Consider the following 20,815-nt stretch of genomic DNA (forward strand, 5'->3'; position numbering starts at 1 on the left):
TTCTTGCTCTTCACTACAGTTTTACCACCTGCACAGAATACCAGAAGTGCAGTATCTCACAGTACAAGGAAGAGTCAGAGCCGCACTGTCACAAATATATTTCAGTTGGCTTCTATGCTCAGCTGAGCTAACCATGTGGAACACATTCTGAACTCAAGATTGAAGTAACCCAGCAGTGCTTAAAGACTAGAGAATGGGCAAGCAGAAAAGACTTTCCTTTCCCGCTATCCAGACCAGAAGCAACGCTGTAAGGCAAGCAATGGGGCTGGTATGTTTGGCCAGTGGTAGCACAAACCACCAGGGGTTAATACCACAAACCATGCTCCAAACATAGCTACCCTTACACATGCTAATATTTTACTCATCTGTTAGGCTATAGGAGGAAATGTATGCTCATATCGTGTCATGAATCAAGAGATCTGGCAGACTCTGCACTGCTAACATAAAGTAGATGCTTAATCACAGAGTTAAAGGAATGTGAGCTTAAAAGATAGTTCACACACAAAGCTAAAGCCTTGAAAGAGAAAAACTTTCAAAGTATTAAAATAAATCCTAAGTTAAAAGACTGTTATTATTACAGAAGCTTTAAAAAATGTGAATGCTTATTTTGATCCCCTTGTTTCATCACTTCTGTTGCTTCTAGAGAGCTACATGCAGCAGCATCAGTTGCTGCTTTTGTTGTCTGAAATTTCTGCAGACGTTGTCAGTTTGCTGTTAGTAGGTTCACACATTTGCACTAAATATGCCTGTAGGGTTTATTTTTTATTTGTATTACTTTTATTTTTTGTTATAGATTTTAAACACCGAAGTCAGGATCTGTCCCTACAGCACTGTGTGGAACGCTAAGGTTCACAATCCAGTTTTATTACCAGGAATGTTTCTGAGCTCTAGGCACGGGTGTTTGCATGGTCTCATTCTGACACATCAGGTACGTGAAAAACTCAGGTTAATTCTCTGAAATAAATGATGCTTTCAAAACACCCCAGAAAGATCACTGCTGTTACAATTTTTTCCTGTAATACCGTACCTATTATTCGATTACCCTGCTTTGTGCCATTCTATTTCCCTCGTCTTTTTTCAAAAGAATTGTACATTTATATAAATGCATCTCAGCTCTTGCTAAGGTAGAATTGCATTTGTTATGGCCTAGGGAATGGTTTGGTTTACAAACTTGCAGTGCCACCTAGCAAACATCCTTAAGAGTTCGTTTTCCTGATATAATTTTACAAAGCACAGCACAGAGCTTTCATACTAAAAAAAAAATTAAAAAAGAAAGAAACTCAAGCTTGCAGTATTTCAAGCTTCCAGTGCACAGCTTTGTTCTGAACAGTTAGATTTTGACCCAAAAATATGCTTACAAATAGGACAATAATGAAGATGTTCACACAGCTAAAATTCTAGTACTTGAACTTTAAGAACTTGCTTTGGACACATCCTTTATAGATTTGTCTACCAAACAGTCCCATTAATTTTTGTTTGAAATAACATATTTCAGTATTAGGTGAGTGTTGAATTTGTTGGAGTTTTGACATAAGTTTCCTGCCACTAAAACAAAGAAGATTTTAGTTTATCAAGGGACATTAATGCTTTATATTAAATACATTTTAGACTTATATGAAGACTAGACCAGACTGATTTGCTGTGCCTTAAAATAACCAACACATCTCAGGAGAAAACAAGTTTATGTATTTAAGCCTATTCCTGAATCCTGAAGCTACCCTGTAATCAAACACAGTAATCAAGAACAAATGCTGCAGCCACTGTCTATTATTCTAAACCTCCAACAGGAAGCTGGTTCCTGCAGTTCCCGTGCCAAAATCCAGTAAGCCGTTTTAAAAGAGAGTATGATCAAAGAAGCAGAAAGCAGCTTCACAACATCAAGAGTGAGAGACAAAAAGAAAAAGACACTCTGCTGACTGCCCTGACCCCTCCTGGTAAGACATCAGACCAACCGTACCATAAGCTCCTTGAATAAAGCAGTTTGTCTTTATTCACAGTAACATGCATCAATATTTAGACAGTACTTTGGCAGCAATACAAAATGAGAGTTTTATTGCTTCTCTTCGAACTTCTGGAGATATGCTATGACACTTCCTGGTCCAAAGAGAAACCACCATGTGTTCGCAGTGTTTGAGAAGAGTTCAACAAATAAATCGAGTCAGAATGAAAGGTAAGCTTCCAATAAGATCAATTTGGGCTTGATAATGATTCTCTGGCTCTTGATATTCCACATCATCTCCCAAGAGTCCAGCACCTCTTGAAGACAGTAAAATTTGCACAGTGCTTCTGCAAGCCCACACACATAAGTGGACAGCAACAAAAAGTCGGACCAAACGTAACAGGCTTTAGTGTCAGCTATTTTTTCTTTCACAGTTTGTGTAAATCTGTCCCTAAGAATGTAGTCAGGAAAACACTATAAACATGATTTTCATCTACTGGAAGCAGCACGCATTTAGAGTCAGTATTCTTCTTCATCCCGTCCCCAGAAGCATCAGTGAAAGGCTCATAGGCCTACCTTGCTTTCAATGACTGAAAAGGATCACTTTTTCAGGTCAAATGGATGTGTGACATATCACCAAGGGTTTAGCATCAGTAGGTCAGGCACTCAATACAGAAAAATGAAAAATAGGTCATGCATTTAAGTCTCTCTGGTTTCTGATTCCCAAAAACCAAAATTCAACCAAGCCTTGATACCCTGCCTTGAATGGTCTTAATTCTCTCATTACCTATCACAATTACATAAAGTCCTGCCCTTGAGTGCTTCTGTTGTCCTCTAAACTGCAAAGATATCTCTGTATACATAAATGTATCTGTTACTGCTAAAATCCATGGCATGTTACAGTAAAGTAGGTGATGTGGACGTTCCACAACTTATTTTGTTAAAATATACTTCTTTGACTATTAATTATAATGGTAGTATTCTTTTTCACCTCATGTTGGGCAAAGATTGGTCATGACAACCTCGTGTTGTTGTCCTCCTCAGAAATTAAAACAGAACCTACATTAATTATACATTAGTATAATTGCTATGCATACAATGATGAGGACTCTGGTAGCTCCCTGTTGTGAAGCTATTTCTTATTCATTCAGTTTATCTATGAGAACTACTGACACGTACACAGCTCTTCATAACAAAATAATGCATGAGTCATTAAAAACAATCAACTATCACGTGCACAATTAAGCAGTCATTCCAAGCGTTCACTTTTAAATAAGAACCAAGAAATTTATTTATTTCCATTTCCATGGTTTCATATTTTTACATTAAAAAAAATCAAGCATCTTTAAAAACACATATGACTTAAAAATATACTATTAAAAAGAGCATAGTATTTATAAGTCATTTATCTCATTTGATTCACATGATATAGACGTTGCACAAAAAAATTAAACTCTAGAGAATTAACTGTTGATATTCATCTTCTTTTTAACATTTAAATGTTTAGTACTGAGGAAATGTTGGGTCAATTCTACTTGCCCAAGTCATGAGCCCCCCTTTAATATCCTTAGCTAATACAGGACCAAATTCTTTGACAGGTAACTCCTGCAGAATTCTTACAGCCTTCTGGGAGTCATTTCCTAATTTGCAAACAACATACACAGGAAAAGATGTTTGGCCATCAGTTCTCTGCTTTTCTTCAAAAATTATTTTTTCTAAGTATTCCATACATTCTTCATCTTTTTCTTCTAATTTACTCAAAGGAATGTGGACAGCATGTTCCAGGCGACAGATATTCACTTCAACTTTTGGGCGAACATCTAGCAATACATGAGGAACTTGCTCATCCAACAGTTTTTTGTATTCCTCGACAGATATCCTGTCTTTACTGGACAACAGATGTAAAGTTCTACATTTGTCTGTTGCAGAAGACCCACAGAATGCCTCATAATCCTGAAGGCAAGTGACAGACGGATTGTCACCACAAACAGCACAGTCTGATTTCTTTGGTCTTAACTTGATGTTGCGAAACCGCCCTTCCTGGGCATCAAACATCAGCATGAACTGATTGAAGGAGGAACCCATCCCCGAAATGATCTTCAATACTTCCAAGGCCTGAATACACCCCATGATGCCTGGCACAACACCCAGCACTCCCCCATCCGCACAGTTAGTCACCGTCTCTGGTGGAGGTGGCTTGGGGAAAAGGCAGCGGTAGCAGGGCCCACCATGGTAGTTGTACACGACCAGCTGCCCCTCCAGCCGGAGAGCACTGCCAGACACCAGGGGCTTCCCAGCCAGGACGCAGGCGTCGTTCACCAAGTACCTGGTGGGCACGTTGTCGGAGCAGTCGGCCACCACGTCGTACTGCTGCACCAGCTGCAAGGCACTGCGTGGAGTCAGGGCTCCGCAGTATGGCACGTACTGCACCGTGGAGTTGAGCTGCCGCAAGGCTGCCGCGGCAGACGCGGCCTTGGGGAACCCCCGGCGGGCCTCCCCGTGCAACACCTGCCGGTGCAAGTTGCTCGTCTCCACCACATCATGATCCACCAGCCCCAGGCGGCCCACGCCGGCCGCGGCCAGGTACTGGGCGAGGGGGCAACCCAGGCCGCCACAGCCCACCACGAGCACGGAGGAGCGGGCCAGCAGCAGCTGTCCCCGCACGCCCAGCTCAGGCAGCACTAGCTGCCGGCTGTACCGCAGGATATCGGCGGGACTCAGCGCGGCCTGGGCGGGCAAAGGGGGGAGTTTGGCAGGGAAGTCGGCGTCGACAGCACCAGCACCCTGCTGGGCGGCTCCTCCATGCTCCTCCGCCAGGACAGCAGCTAACTGCTCCCGCAAGCCGCGCAGTTCCCGCTCCCGCTGCTCGATCTCAACACTCAACCACGCCGCCTCCGCACCGCCGGCCATGTCTTCTCTAAGGAGAAGATCACGCAGCCCCAGCTTCCGCCTCCGGCCGGGGACTTCCGGTCCCGCCACGAGCGCTGATTGGCTGCGGGCCGCCAGTGCCGGGAGGAGACGGGTTGTGATATGGCGGCCCGTGGCGGCAATAAGTTCTCTGTGCTGCTGCCCACCTACAACGAGCGTGAGAATCTGCCGCTCGTTGTGTGGCTGCTGGTGCGCACCTTCCGGGAGAGGTACGGCTGGGGTCCGTCGGTCGATCTTAGCGCTGTAAGCGTAACCTCACAGCTGCGATACGGACCATAGCATACGTTTCTGTCAGAAAATCTCTGCGTGCTCTGTTTCACGCTTTACAAAACGACGTAGGGGGAGAAATTAGGTTTTCTGCGTGTCCGCTTACAAAATAATTCTGGTTTCAGTGGGACGGACTTCGAAGTTATCATCATAGACGATGGCAGCCCGGACGGGACGCAGCAGGTCGCCGAGCAGTTGGAGAAGATCTACGGGTCGGATAAAATCGTGAGTTGCGCTTCTTTGTTTTCTCTCTCTGTGCTGGGAAGTACCGGCAGCCCTCAGCGGTGTGCGGTGGCGTCCCGCGCTCTGCGCTCTTTCCGCCCTGCAGCAGCTCCTCCACGCTCTGCGCAGCGCTCAGGCGGGCGGCCGCGGCGCTGCGTGGTGGAGGTGCGCGGGGCTGCGGCTGTGTGAGCTCGGCGCTCCGCGGTCACCGGCGGCGTGCGCTGCTGTCTGCGCGCCGGGGGAGCGCGGGGATCCGATCGAACCGAATCTCAGTTTCTATGGCTGCGGGCACAGGGAGATTAGGAAGATGAAAGCTGCCGAGTTCTGGAGCTTCTCCGTTCTTTAGTGACGCCAATAAGAGAGAACACGAACGGTTCGCTGATGCAGTTAAATGCATCTTTCTGATGACTGATCAGAGCGCGGCGCCGCACGGTGGGCTCCTGCAGGCACGGCTGTGAGGCGCTGTGTTGGCGCAGCAGCGTAAGGCAGCCGCGGCTTCTCGTGGAGTCGCAGTTCTCGTTTCTGGCCGCGATGCCCTGCAGCCACCAAATGTATTTCTGTTTCTCCCCAGCCAAGTCAGCGCCGAGTGTACAAAGCCGTGCTTTCTGGGCACAGTGCGTGCTCAGCGCGTTCAAGGAAACAGGCGAGGAATTGATTTTCCTTTTTTGTAGGAGTTCAGCTTTTTCCATCAGGGAAAACAATCAGGGTGGAGGGAAAGCAGAAAGCAAAGTAACAGTTAGTAGAAGCACTAAGGATAGAAAGCGACGTGGCCCTGCAGGGAAGGAGGGTGCTGGGCATGGGCTAAAAATCTCGCTCAAATTCTGGCAGACAGATGATATTTCTGTGTGGTCGTTACTGCTCACATCCCCCCGTCTGCACATGGCGATCCCAGCGTTTGTGCTCGCACTGCTGGTATTTGTGTTAGTACTGCACGACGGGCGTTCCTAGAATATCCACTGTTAGTGCTTATCAATTCCTCCAAATAATGGTGTTTCGAGGACCTTTGTTTGGGTTCTTAACTGTATACCTGATGGTGGGATTTGAGGAAATCCTTTGATTACAGAGATGGTACTTTTAAATTTATTTTAATACAGATGAAATGAGAATGAAAGTAAGGATTTTATTTCTGAAAGTGACGTGACCTGTTTCATGTGATGGTTTCCTTTTCCTGTGTTTTCTCTGATTAGTTTATTTTTTTGTATCAACTAGATTTCTAAAAATGAGGTTTTCAAGTATTTTTATACCTAAAAGTATAGAATTCTGAGGCGTCACAAAAGTAATTAAAACCTGTACTTCAATTAATAGATGTGTATATTTTATATATCTTGCAGCTTCTAAGACCCAGACCAAAAAAGTTGGGCCTTGGTAAGTCCTTGTTAATTCTGGTTTGCAGTAAGTAAATAAATAGATAAATAGTGTCTGTGGTGCTTCAGAATGCATTATTTCAGATAGCAGCCCGCCTATCAAGTCTTGTTTCCCTGTGCATTTCTAGTGCAGCATGGTGTGACAAGGCTAACATGTATAAAATCTAGTGCTGAAATGACGGGAAAAAAAAAACAGCTTTAATATTTGACCATCGACATATCATTTTAGGAGTATTTAGTTAACCATTTTCTGGTGAAACATAAAGACTTTAAAAAAAGAAGAGAAAGCTGTGGCTAGAAGATTGTGTATGTTAAAATACAGAGGGAAATTCTGTGTTTCTGCTTTCATCAGGCACTGCCTATATTCATGGAATGAAGCACGCCACTGGGAATTTTATTGTTATTATGGATGCTGACCTATCTCACCATGTAAGTTGTATTTTACATATAGGCTTTTTAATCTATTATAGTTCAGTTTTTCCCTTATCCCCCTCGAACTCCTTTCTCTTATCTCATCTGTTTTCTTTTTATTTCAGCCAAAATTTATTCCAGAGTTCATCAGGTGGGTGCTACTTCTAGTTTAAACATGTAAATGCTTACTGTTTTGTAGTAAGATTTGAAAGCTGTCTAATTCCAGTAAAAAATGGTCAGGGCGACACTTCCAGTACAAGCAATGGGACTTTGTTAGGTTTGTTCCAAAATAATCCACAAAAAAATAGTTTCCTACTGGACTAAAAATCCCCAAGTTTAAACTAACAGAGCACATGTGTGGCACAGCACTTCTCTTCCTTGTAATGGTAGTTCAGCTTACGAAACTGCATGTATGCATACATGTATATGAAAATAATCATCTAATCCCAGTGGTCTCCTTGTGTGAGTGTAGGAATACTGACTGGAGGATCAAGTTCACACTTAGTTGTCAAGTGCTTCCCTCCTGTTTACCTCTTCTTACCTTCCTCTCCCTGTAACACTTCAACTCATGAGAAACAGTAAACAGACTTGGGGTAGTTAAAAATTTGTAAAAACTTGCCTCTGGTACTACTTAGCAAGAATTGTTACAGTTGGGCATGATACAGACTAGGGATTGTTCCAGACCTATTTTTTTCTTCTTTCTGTGGGATTGTGTAATTTTAATATTTAGATCAGAATTTAAGATTATCCTGGCTTTGAAAATGCATTGATAGGTCTGTATTTATGAACTAGACTTTGAAATTCTGTTACATAGTTGATACGAGACAATCATGAGATACTTTGAGATAGTTCTTTATTAGAGATCAATTAACTATGTTTTAAATGTATAATGGTCATAACTGTTGTTTTGCTGTGTTCTCAATTTATTTGTTTAAAATTTTGTAAGGTGTACATTTTATACTGAGTAATCATTTTTATTTTGAAGTTCCTACTAACTTCATACAAATGTTCTTCCTGTTTTTCTGATTAAAAACCTATTTCCAATAGAAAGCAGAAAGAAGGCAATTTTGATATTGTATCTGGAACAAGGTATAAAGGAGATGGAGGAGTATACGGCTGGGATTTGAAAAGAAAATTAATCAGGTTAGTGTTTTTCTAGATGCTTACACCTAAATTTGTTATTTAGAAATTTAATAAGTACAGCTCTTGAACAGTAGATCTAAGTGAGTTGAACTGAGTCTTTAATAGTACTGGGTGCTGCAAAATGGTGTGGAAAAAAATGGAAATGTGCACAATTTGTCTTGTTACAGCCATGAGGAAAGAACTTAGCAATAAGTTAACGATAAAACAGTTGGCTGGTTCAATGTACAAATCTGCAGAGCAATCTGGGACAGTTCTGCCTCATCTGAAGAATGAGCTGAGACTATGGCACATTCTCAAGTTTATAAGACATGATCAGTTAGCATTAAGATCTGCAGTGGCCCTTTCTCATAAACAGTAAATCTTTCTAAACCCCTCTGACACTCTGATTTGCCAGAAGTTAAGAATTGTCTGCCATGATCAGTGTCAATATATCATTACTCAGACCTTACTGGAAAACAAGGAAAATGAGCACTAGGGAAACATTTTGCCCAGAAACTAGAGGAAAACTATGTCAAGGCCATACAAGCAGGTGGATGCTGACATCTCACCTGTGTAGGGGCTTACAGGTTTTGAGGAGCTAATCTGCTAGTTTGTTCTGCGTCTTTTCTCCTCTGTGCAATTTAAGAGAATAATTGTAAGTTAACACCTATTTCTTTGTTACTGTAAAGAATTAGGAGCTGAAGTGTTGTTAGTGTAATCTGGAGATGGTGACATGGATTTCTCCTTTTGTAATGGAAAAACCGTTTATCTTTTTGTGAATATAAATACATCTCTTTGCTCCTATTTTTCCTTTTAAGAAAGAAAAGGAGAAAACAATGGACATTACCAAGTAATCCTTTTTACATCATGCTCTACAATGTAAAGCATGTGCACATCTGATAGCATGTAGCTGCTCACAGCTACATAGTCGGAACTGACTTATAAGTCTTGTGACACTTTTCATAAGCGCAGTTTTTCCTTATTATACTGTGAAAGCACAGTAAGCTGAAATGAAACCTTGCGTTTCTAAATCTAGGCATAATGTTTGTCCAGGGAGCATTTTTATTCTCCTCTCACATTTTATCCCTAACGTTCACTGTAATTATGACTGTTGTCAGATTTGTTTTATATTTTAATACTATAAGCAAGCAGACAGTAAACCTAATTTCTAACAATCTAAAAATCATTTTTCCTTCAATAGTTCAATAATATTAATCATTTAAATTTAAAAAAAAAAATGTTGTTTTCACTTTAAGACAAGCATTCATTAATAAAACTTAGCAATGAAAACATATTAGAAATACAACTGCTTCATATTAAGCTGTGTGTGTGTGTATTTTTTAACTTATATTCTAGAAACTCTGCTTGTTCTTCCTGAATTGTGAACTGGGCTATTCTGACATTTGTTTCCTTTTGCAGTCGTGGTGCCAATTTCATAACTCAGGTTTTGCTGAGGCCAGGTGCATCAGATTTAACAGGGAGTTTCAGGTATGGTATGCAAGTCATAAACTCTGTTTGAAATAAGAAACTGATATAATGGAGCTGGAGTAAGAACAGACCTTTATTGAAGATTGTGACATCTGTTTGAGAATGGTGTAAGAAATAGTAGACTACATTGCAGGAACTGTTGCTCCAATGACTTTGTTAATTTTTTTTTTAAGTAATGATGATGTGAGTAAATGATTACAGTTAAGATTTCTAAAAGCAGAGTATTGATTTCTGAAGTTCAAGAATAGTGCTTTGTTTCATTTCCTCTGTAATCGCTTTCAGGTTATACAGAAAAGAAGTCTTAGAGAAATTGATGGAAAAATGTGTTTCTAAAGGATACGTCTTCCAGATGGAAATGATTGTTCGGGCCAGACAGCTAGGATATACGATTGGAGAGGTATAGTAAACCTTTTGATAAGTATATTGTGCTTTCATTTAAATGCAGTTACAGGTTACAAAGACAGGCTTAGAACTGGAGCTCTTCAGCCTGGAGAAGAGAAGGCTTTGAGGGGACCTTATAGTGGCCTTCCAGGACCTGAAGGGGGCCTGCAGGAAAGCTGGGGATAGACTTATTATAAGGGCAGATAGTGACAGGAGGAGGGGAAATGGCTTTTAACTGGAAGAGGGGAGATTTAGACTGGATATTAGGAAGAAATTCTTTACTGTGATGATGGTGAGGCACTGGAACAGGTTGCCCAATGAGGTTGTGGATGCCCTCTCCCTGGAAGCACTCAAGGCCGGGATGGATGTGGCTGTGAGCAACCTGGTCTAGAGGGAGGTGTCCCTGGAAATATGTGGTATTAAAGGTCCCGTCCAACCCAAAACACTCTATGATTACTGGAAGTGTAGCAAATTCTGAGCACCTCCAAGAATATGCAAGATTTTCAAATTACTATAAAGAAGTTACAGTTTTTCCATCTCTTCCAGATGAATGCTACATGTGAAATTCCACTCACTTATTCTCTTGTCTGACAGGACCTTCCCTTTTCCTGTTGCCATTTCTTTAGGTGTGTTATTTTATCAGGTTCTTCAAAGAAGAGAGAAATTCCAAATACACCAGGAAACCTGCACTGAGCCTTTTCTTTCCTTCTCTTTATTGTATAGACACTTCTAGCTTGGTTGTCTCAAAATATTTCATTTTCTCCAGCAACCTGATTCTGTTTCAGATTTATTGTCCTCTGTCATTCGTTTTTGTGTTCTTCTCCAGCTTTCCAGCTCTTGCAACTTTCCACTTGTCAACTTTATGTGCTGTCTACTGGCATTGAAAAAGAACAACAGTTGTATCTTATGTTCCCAGCAGTCTTATTCCTGCCTGTGATATTTCATTGAATTGCTCTTGATAGTGTCTGAATTCACTGGAATTCTCTTTGCAGCCAAGTCTCAGAAACAGTTCATCACCATTTTCATGACCATGAGCTGTTGGAGAACTCTGTTCTGGTACTTCACTCTCTAAATCTTGTGTATTGCATTTCCATATGAACATTGGGTATCTTTACACAATACAGCAGATTCTTTCTCTTTTCTTACTCATGGAGTGATAACACCATGCTGACTGTAGCTTGGGTTTGACCTTGAACTCCTTTTGGTTTTTGCATCCAGCTGCATTCACACTTTGCTTTTTAATATTGCTGAATGAAATACTTGCCTGTCTATACATTCAGTACTGACATGCAGGATGAGAAGAGGGTTCCTTCTATCTCTTCTGTGTGCTGCTGCAAAAACCTTTTTTCTGCCTACTATTTGATCTCAACACTCGTTGACTTGCATGCATGTGCTGGTTGCAAAGCATCAAATATAAGATACTTGTCTCCAGATTCAAATCCTGACAGACTGCCTGTCTGCAGTAAGCCTTATATCTCTGAGGCAGCACTGGGACATAGGCTCTGTTTTATAATGGGATAGTTGTGCTGCCCTCAACAATTCCTGTTACGTTCCCAAGGAAGCAGTCTCTCTCCTTCTACGGCTTCTCCTGTGTGGGAAGAGTTCTAATACCTGAAGGGTTGCTTCATTATTCTATTTCAGCTTTGTCTTTAAGACTTCCTTTCTGATATCTGTAACAAACTCAACAGCATTCACATTCTGCCACAGACTGATAAGTAAGATTGTTGTATTTTGGGTTTTTTTTACTCATTTGCTTATCTCTATATTCTAACTTCCTGGGGCCAGGATCATTTTCCAAGTCCATTGATAAAGTATTTCCTGGCCAATAGTTAAGAATCTTAGATGATTTATAATTTTCCAAATAGTAGTAATGAAATTCAAGAAGGGTTGATGTTTGCATGTCTAATTCCTGGTTTGCAGGTGCTGCTTTTGTAGCTACAGGCAGAACAGGAGTTTTTTATCGTAGTTAGAATGATCATACAATCATGAGGGCAGAACATCTTTCATCAGTGGTCAGGAAATACCACTTCTGACATCCTGCACTGATATGTTCAATGATTTCTGTTCATGCTCCTTAGATCAGATGTTCACAGTTGCCATGATGCTTTCTTGGATTATCAGAAAGACCCTACTAAGCAAGCCAGTCATTGCTGAATCCATCTCCATGCTTTTTTAAGTGTCTTATCTGTTTTCTTTCCCCAGCTTCTCTAATATCACTGATCTGTTTAGAACTGTGAGGAAATCCTCAGTCCTGGCACAGCTGCAAGGGTGTGGTGATATGTGTTCCACTTGCCAGATTTCTAACTGAAACTGCCAACAGAACATTAGGCCAATTTTTCAATGACTTTTGCAAATATCATTCTTTATTTTAGGCCTTGAAGTTTCTTAATTTCACCCTCAAACATATATGGGATTTTTTGAGTATTGAGTGTTGGCAAAATGACCTGTCGTGTCATTGCACCTGGTCAAATTACTGAAAATGAGTATGTTCCTAACATTTTGAGTAGTGCGTTAATTGCTTAATGAAAACAAAATTAGTTTTTAAGGTGATTTATTTTATCCTGTAAATAATCTATAAAATGGCCAAAGACAGACAGTGCATATTCTTACAGACAAGTCCTACCCCCAGCTGCTGTAGTCAGGCATCACCTTCTAGCCAGTGGCAAAGCTGATCAGAATGTTGTTTCAGGGCAGCAGGGGATATTTCTCTAGTAGAGGGCACTGGCTTAAAGTGACTAAATTCACTGACTGAATTTACCTAACAGGGGAAGCAGTGAAGATCAATTCTGAGTCTCTAGAATTGTAGTGCGCTTATGCTATTAGGTTTGTTCTGCCTACTGTGTCATCCACCCACTGGGTATTGTCCTTGGATCATCTTTGAAGGTGGTAAATCAAATATGTTCATGCTGCCCAGCTACAGGCCATCATTAAAGCCCTGATAAGAGGAACTGAGATGAAGGAAGGCAGTCTCATTCTTTGATACCTCACCTGTATAAGCATGCTGTAGCTTGAAGTCCATGGTTTGGTTTGGTTTTGTGTTGCAGAATTTCTCATTATATATGTTTTGAATCTTAAAAATAATATTGCTTTTTTCCACAGGTTCCTATTTCATTTGTTGACCGTGTCTATGGAGAATCTAAACTGGGAGGCAATGAAATAGTCTCCTTCTTAAAGGGACTCTTGACATTGTTTGCTACCACATAAGACTTACTCCTAAATTACTTTTTTAGAAAAACACTTTCTGCCGTTGCTGTGGTTTTTAGCATATGACAGCAGAAGCTTGATAATCTGCCTGGTGACCAGAAGACCTGCTATAAACTAACATAATAATTAACTAAATGGACTGCATTGCAACCTTTCAAAATAAATGAACTGTATGTAAAACTAGTCAAAATGAAGACATATACCCTATGTTACTTTTGTATAAATAAATAATGATGTCTTAATAAAGAACACAAACAGAGCTAAGTGATCTTTTGCATTTAGAAATGATTCATTATTCAGCAGAAGTTTAAAGATGATTTTGAACTAAAGACAGTAAGGTCATAAATATAGAGGATTTCTTATCTTTGTTCTGTGTTCTGCAGATAGTATTTTCAATATATAACAGTGAGTTTGCTTTCTTTCCTCAACACAGACATCTATGGTTCTTAGAGTTGAGCAAAGGTGTTTTTCCAAAACTGACAACAACTTGTGTTGTTCAAGAAGTAATACAGATAAAATACAATGATTTGTTCTTTGAAAAATTATTTCGAAGATGGAATATTTTGGGGGGTAGAAAGAATTATTCTGGGATATTTTTGTATTCTGTGTGCATGTCCAGAAATAGATGATTCCTTTGTCCATTTTTTTTAAGAAATTAAATATTTTTTTAGAATCTAAAACAAGAGGATAACATCTTGCCCAATGTTAGGGTAGTAGAAGATCCATATCACCTCACCAAAGACATCAGAGAGATTCTTTGTGTGCCAAATAATCTTTTGCAATGTAACAGCTGTACTTGTTCCAGAACCTGATGAAAGAAATACAGCAATGTAATCCTGTTTATGTTTCACTGTTTGATCTAGTCAGAAATCAGAAATGAAGCCCTTGCAATCAAACGTGCATTTTGGGAACAAAAGTAAAAATAAGCAAAAAAAAAAAAAAAGTTAAAGAAATTATTCTGATAATGGCTTTGTATGTATGAAAAATACATCCTCAAGAATTTTTGGTAGTGGGAAAGGGTAGTTCTTTGTTTTCTGAAATAAGTATATTCGGTGGGAGAGGAGAATCAGCACATCTCTGAGCCTATTTAGATTGTATCCGTTCACATTCCTGTAGTATATTAAATGTGGTTGTTAGTATTCAATAAACATAACAAGGCTGCAGATAAATGATAAAATCCTATTTCAGATAACTCGTTATAAAATAGATACCACTCCCTGACTAAAAGTAAAACCACAAAACTCCAAAATGAAAACTTAGTGCCTAGTGGGCTGTTTTAATTAGAGACATTCCTTTGTTCTTTAGTGAAGTTATACATATTCTGATATTTTTCTCCTTTTCTGAGTACTTGAGGCAAATATTTTGTCTCATTTGCTTTAAAATAATAAAAATGTAGCTGTGGGTTTTTGAATTGCTGTAATTCAGTTATGTGGAGGTTCAGCTCTATGTTCTGTGATTTGCCTGTACTTTTTGAGCAAATCATGTCCATTGCTGTGTGATTTAATTTGGTGCAGGCTAATCTGATCTGGTAACATGTAATCTCTGGGTGTAGGGGCCCATTGAAATCTCGTGTGATTAGATTTCATCTATCTGTGCTTTGTTTGGAGCATTTGTGGCATAATTTTAATTACCAAATAGTTCTTAAAAGCTCATCCAGACTTTCACTGGAATATATGCTGAGCCTCAACAAGATTGTATTTTCTCAGACTTGTGTGTAACTGATCTCCGTTCTATTAGTTCTTTGTGACCTAACTGCTGTGAATTGGAATGTACGTTTCTGGTAAATTTCCTTAATTGCAAAGTCATTGTGTCTACTTATGAGATGGTGTTTGAAGTAAGATGATTTACATATAACTATATGCAGTGTATTCTGTGTTTTGTGGTATGTTGGTATAAGCTGGAAGCATGACTGGCCAGCAGGCAGTTTCTGACTGTGCTTAAAGGTAATGGAATTAAGTCATAAAGAAAGAAAAACCTACAGCATGTGTTCCATGGTGTCAGTACAGAGGTAGAAAATGCTACTGAAAGTGATGAATAGTAACATGGATCCAGTGGAAAGAAGCAGAATTAAGAATGTCACTGCTGAACTGCCAGCTGCAGTGTAGCTCTGTTCCTTTCAAATGTTTCCTTACTGCACATTTAAAAAGCCTGAACTTAGAAGTAGCTGCTGCTCGTGTGCTTGGCCTTCTTTGCACACGCAGAGGAGAGAATCCTCAAATAGTACTGTGTTAATGTTCAGTCACTGTGGTGACTAAAAACATCTGATTCTAATATATTCCCTGTTTGAGCACTTTAGAACCTGGCTAGTACTCGAGTAAGTGTTCTTTATGTGGGAAAACTGCAAAAACAAGCTCCAAGACGGCCTTTTAAGTAAGACCTTTTCTTCTGCATGTACTGCTGTGAAAATTTGTACAAAAATGAATATTGTAAAAGTATAACCAGGGGTCAGAGTTCTAATAGAAGTCCTTCTTCAGTAAAGCCAGTATCTTTTAAATACAAAATGGGATGAAATAGCCTTCACATAGTGCTACTTAGGTTGTTTGGGAGTATTTGTTAATATAAACCCTCTGAGTTACTTTAGTTTGTTCTCAGCTTCTTTTAAACAAGCCTCTTTGTATTGGAAGACTGCTTATATAAATTCTTAGCATAAAACAAACAAACAAAAAGAAAATGTATTGTAGGAAAATACTGGCCTGTAATATAAGAAGTTGTATGAGAATAGCTGTGCTGTTTCTAAGCAGTAAGAAATACAGTTACTATGATCTTTGCCCAAACATACCAGCAGTCAGCAATATGGGGTCTTCTAGGGCCAGAGATCACAAAGTTCTAGACATGGTCATGGTTTGTGGATTAGTCTGGTTGCTTTTTAGTCTTTGTAGTCCGCTGCAGCATCCTGTGGCAGCAAGTTCAGCAATTTGTACAAGTATTTTGTGAAGTACTCTATTTTAAACTTATCACCTAATAAGTTCATCAGATGTTCCCCACTGTTTCCCTGTTTTCTTGTGCTTTATTTTATAGACACTGCTTTTTCTCCACATTGTACTTAGTCCTGCTTGTTTTTTTTTTTTTAAGTTCCTCAGACAGAACCCACCACCTATTCTCAAACTATTAGTAACAGATTACAATTCTATTGTTGTTAGGGGTCAAGTGCCCAGAACTCCATGCAATGTCTTAAATGTGTACTGGGGATTTATACAGCAGCATTTTAGGTTTCAGTTCCTTTCTTAATAACATTGCAATACTCTGCTTGCCTTGTTTTTGGCCACCACAAAACTCTGAATTGACATTTACAGGAAATTTTTCACTCTATGTCCCTGGTTTTACAGTTCCGCATAAATCAGCTTTTCTTAATTACATCCATATTCATTTCCTATGAAAGCACAATGTACTGCTAATGTACTTTACTTTCTCTATTATACTTCCTTAAGAATTTGTGTCTGCTAGCACTCAATCATTTGGCAAGAACAGGAGCTTTAGTTCCTTCCTGGCTTAAATCTGTGTATATCATGGATGCGTTTGGTTGGGCATGCCAATGAAGAGGGAGGAGGAGGTAACTCACGTTTTGTACCAGTAACACATCCTCTCCCCTGAGCAGAAAACTCATTACTTCCTTTGGCAAATGGACAAGGCTATGGGGGAGAGACCTCTTCTTTTCATTGTGGACTAGTGGGTCACTCTGATGTGTGAAAAGACTCACACACCAGGCTCAGTTGTTCAAATCCATGAAAGAAGCCAAAGTGTGTGCTAAACCTCAGGAATATAGTCCCTACAGGCTTGATGTTACAGAACAGGTTGCAAACTTTTGCATAGTGTTTCACACAGCTTATTATATTATCGTTAACTTGTGTGAGGTGCTTGCACTCTGTGTGGTTTGTGAGGACATTTCAATGTACATCTCTAGTCAGAGCTGTGCTAAATGACCTAAGCAAGCTTGTACTGAAGATGTTTGGTGTACAAACCAAAGCCCCAGTTTTGGAAAGAAACACCACTAGGGGCTGCTGAAGCCGATATCACGTATTGTCAATGGACTTACCACCTGATCAACTATACTACGTGGCAGCTGGGCTGTGAGTAGCTGTCTCATCATGCCCTTAATACCTTCCAAAACCCATGCCCCGAGATGTGGAATTTCTCACTCTTAGTCATGTGAATCACACAAGGACAAATTGAATCCTTCTGACTACATCATTACGATCCCAAAGCTGGGACAACCACTTCTTCACAACCAACCCCTGGTTAACATATCCAACTGAACTGGAAATCAGTAGCAAAATAATATCCCTAGTTTATTTCATTTGGGTATTGAGGTGAAGAGTTGTCTGATCTGAAGTAGTGGGAAGTTGGCTTCAGTTTTGGTTTGTTTTTAAAATATGAATCTCTAATCTGTGCCTGCAATAAAGATGTGCCTAGTTCTGATATGGGCAATACAACAAAACAGATTTTCCATGGGACTGTGTAGAAAGCCAACTGCAAGGCTGCACAACCTTCTGTGTATCAACAGTAAAAAATAGTAATGACTAATCAATAATATTTATCTAAGGGTCTATCAAGATGACTAGTATAAGCATGGATTGAAATCTTGGCACAACTGAATTAAATGACAGATTGCCTACTGAGTTCAGTACATTGGACTTCAGCGACAGCTTTTCACCAGTTAGAATTTCAGAGCAGTAGGCACATTTTAACATTAGGATCAATAAGAACAGACTATACACAGACAAGAGGATTGCTTATCAAATGTTATCACTGTGTTATGACACAGTACCCCCAAGGTGTCACATTGTAAAAGACATGACTAAAAAAGGTAATCACAGAACTTCTATAAAGCACAGAAACTTTTGGAGCATCATTTTCTCCTCTGTGATCCTGTCAAATTTCACCTTTTTTCTTCAGGCACAGTGGCCATGCATAGCATCTTATGTATTGTGATTGTTATTTATCAGAGGGAAGTATATTGGGACTGGGGAGAACAAAACCAAAATGCAACTTTTAATCCAAAATTAGACCTGAAAACTTAGTTTCAGAGAGGGATTTCAACAAAGCAGCAAAAGGCAAAGGTATTAAAATGCAAGGTTAGCTGTAGTGGCAGTTCAAAAGACATTGATAACAATAGTGCACCTTAAAAGACTTGTGTTTGGCTCTCAGCACTTTTTATCCTTCTTTGTTTTGTTTTGTTTTCCTACACCTCTAGCAACAGGTGAACACAATTGAAAACCTGATGTTTGCTGGGAGGCTGAGGATGGTTATCTAGTTCCTAAAATGATGTGCTCTCAGAAAGGGAAAGATCTGAGTACAAAATGATACTTCTACCTTTGCCTTCCAGAACAGGAAAGATCCTGACTAAGCTCCTAGTTGCTGCTAGAGAATTCCCGGATGCCTTCCAGCCCACCACTTCTGTGCAAGAACAATCCACAGAAAAAAAATAACCAGATTTACTAACTACCTGGTGAAGTTCATGTCATGACTCGAATGTGTTCACAGAGCTCTCATTTCTACTCCATTTTTCCATTCTGCTTGCTCTTGCAAGGAAGGCATATGGTGGTATTTTGATGGGCTGATCCTGTTAAAATAATTGTATTATTTGGTATTAGAGCTTGAATGCAGGAGAAGTAAAAGAGACAAGCTGCATGAGAATGCTAAATTATTGAAATTTTGAAGTTAGGTAATTTTTAATTAGACTTTTAGTTTACATCTTTCATTAAGAAAATCCTCAATCTGAATTCATTTTGAAAGTGTTGACAACATGGAAGGTGTCAATCTTATTTCCACAAAAACAGTGTGGTTTGTCATGGCAGAACATCACCTCCAAAGGACAGTATATTTGACTGACCAGCTTCCAAGTGAAAATTACGTGTTGTTTATGACAGATATATTTCTTACTGGTCTAAGAGATTGACATTCCTTCCTAGTTATCCTAATCAACTAACTAAATCAATCTTACACAGTTCTTATCACAGATCTTCTCAATAGGAGGGTTTTGGTGTTCTTTTCTTTTCTTTTCTTTTCTTTTCTTTTCTTTTCTTTTCTTTTCTTTTCTTTTCTTAAAGACAAGGGAGGGGAGGAAATGGACAAGGGAGTGAGAAGGCAAAGTTCTTCCCTACTTTCATCTCAATACAGACCGAATTTGGCTCCTTCCTGGTGATTTTTGCCTAAGTTGTCTTTAGGGAGGAAAGTTAGAGAATGCTGACAGATGATGAAGTGTCTTAAATGACAAGGGAGCTGGAGGGCTCCATTCCTGTGAGACTGGGATCTTAGTGCTGCTGAGGATTAACCTTAATTGTATTTATTATATAATTAATTATGTTAGGTGCTTACAGCCATTGATAGTTGGCTGAGTTAGTTTGCATTCAAACAAAGATAGTGCTGCTGCTAAGCTAATACAATTGTAAATACAGGCACAATTTTGACCTGAACAGGAGCACAACACACCGTCAATCATACCTATTCAACTCCGGAACTCTAATTGTGTTGCTGCTAGTGTTAAATGTTTAGCCTCCTACAATGCTACAATTTTACTGGTTGTCAGAGCCTCTTGTGAAAAACAATACCCACTTCCATCATACAAAATGCATATTAAGAATATTATCATGACATTTTGTTTCATTTTGTACACCTCACTTACACACAGCAGAAAAATGAACTCAAGGCTTATTTCTCCTTCTTCCCTGCTGTCTGAATTTTACCTTTCAAATCAACCTTCTCATGCAAGCTTTGTATTACTCCCATCTTTCTTTTTAACTTGATAAATGTTGACAATGGTGGTACTGTGCAAATCATCCAGAAAACTCTCATTAAGTGAGATCAAGATCTTGCCCATCTCGCCCATCGCTTCAGGATTCTTACAACAGGTACTGTCCTATCCTCACCTCAGAATCTTCTCAGTCCCATCCTCACAGGATTTATGCCAAAACAGGCAACGGCTCCCACTTGCTCAAGCTATTGCCACTACATTATTTTTCCCTCCTGCTCTTCTCTCTCTGCCTTAATAAACTCTGCCTGCATCACCAGTCTTGTGCACTCAGCAGCTATTTTTGCGTTCTGGTGCTTTGCTTTCCATCCATACACAATTTAATTCCTCTTGTACCCAATTTGAGTTTCCAAACCCTTTCCAGTTTGCTTTCCATACATCTTTTGGCCTAGTTCTGGACTGGGTGCCATCATCAGAACATGGCTGAAAAGATTTTTCCAGATGGAAATTCCTCAATGCTGTCAGCTCTTGAGGAAGTGGTCATAGGGCTTTCAGCAAGCTGCCAGCCTGAGGCTATTCTGGTGAGCAACAAGAAACAAGCTCAAGAGACAAAGTTACGCTGACAGTCTGATACACTTGCAATCACTTGCAAGAGCGAAGATGTCCAGGAGCTCTTGATTTCCCCTGCTGAACGCCCGACTATTAACACACAAACTCGTTTTTGTCCCCTTAATTATCTATAAAATCGAATTGCTATTTCTAATTTCATTTCTGTATTCCATGGAACTTTGTTCCTCTCAC

At 39.9% G+C, this 20,815-nt stretch overlaps 2 protein-coding genes across 2 annotated transcripts; one reads left to right on the top strand and one right to left on the bottom strand.

The window, feature by feature from the left end:
* Positions 1-3,200: 3,200 nt before the first annotated feature.
* Positions 3,201-4,880, bottom strand: MOCS3 (molybdenum cofactor synthesis 3). Its single transcript, XM_001232655.7, has one exon. The coding sequence runs from the start codon at positions 4,847-4,849 to the stop codon at positions 3,443-3,445; it is 1,407 nt and encodes a 468-aa protein (XP_001232656.1). The 5' UTR covers positions 4,850-4,880; the 3' UTR covers positions 3,201-3,442.
* Positions 4,881-4,949: 69 nt separating this feature from the next.
* On the top strand, positions 4,950-13,594 carry DPM1 (dolichyl-phosphate mannosyltransferase subunit 1, catalytic). Its single transcript, XM_417511.8, has 9 exons — positions 4,950-5,076; positions 5,260-5,359; positions 6,688-6,721; positions 7,073-7,149; positions 7,257-7,282; positions 8,179-8,274; positions 9,673-9,741; positions 10,024-10,138; positions 13,222-13,594. Exons 1-9 carry the CDS (start codon positions 4,970-4,972, stop codon positions 13,324-13,326), a joined length of 729 nt encoding a protein of 242 aa, XP_417511.1. The 5' UTR covers positions 4,950-4,969; the 3' UTR covers positions 13,327-13,594.
* Positions 13,595-20,815: the final 7,221 nt, after the last annotated feature.

Source organism: Gallus gallus, chromosome 20 (assembly GCF_016699485.2).
Source record: "Gallus gallus isolate bGalGal1 chromosome 20, bGalGal1.mat.broiler.GRCg7b, whole genome shotgun sequence".
Taxonomy (NCBI): domain Eukaryota; kingdom Metazoa; phylum Chordata; class Aves; order Galliformes; family Phasianidae; genus Gallus; species Gallus gallus.

What these genes read in the sequence shown, in the direction of transcription:
- MOCS3 (XM_001232655.7), bottom strand. Translation starts at nt 4,849, where the DNA reads ATGGCCGGCGGTGCGGAGGCGGCGTGGTTGAGTGTTGAGATCGAGCAG.
- DPM1 (XM_417511.8), top strand. Translation starts at nt 4,970, where the DNA reads ATGGCGGCCCGTGGCGGCAATAAGTTCTCTGTGCTGCTGCCCACCTAC. An exon ending in GTGCGCACCTTCCGGGAGAG is followed by an intron (nt 5,077 to 5,259) that starts GTACGGCTGGGG and finishes TTCTGGTTTCAG; the next exon opens with TGGGACGGACTTCGAAGTTA. An exon ending in TCTACGGGTCGGATAAAATC is followed by an intron (nt 5,360 to 6,687) that starts GTGAGTTGCGCT and finishes TATATCTTGCAG; the next exon opens with CTTCTAAGACCCAGACCAAA.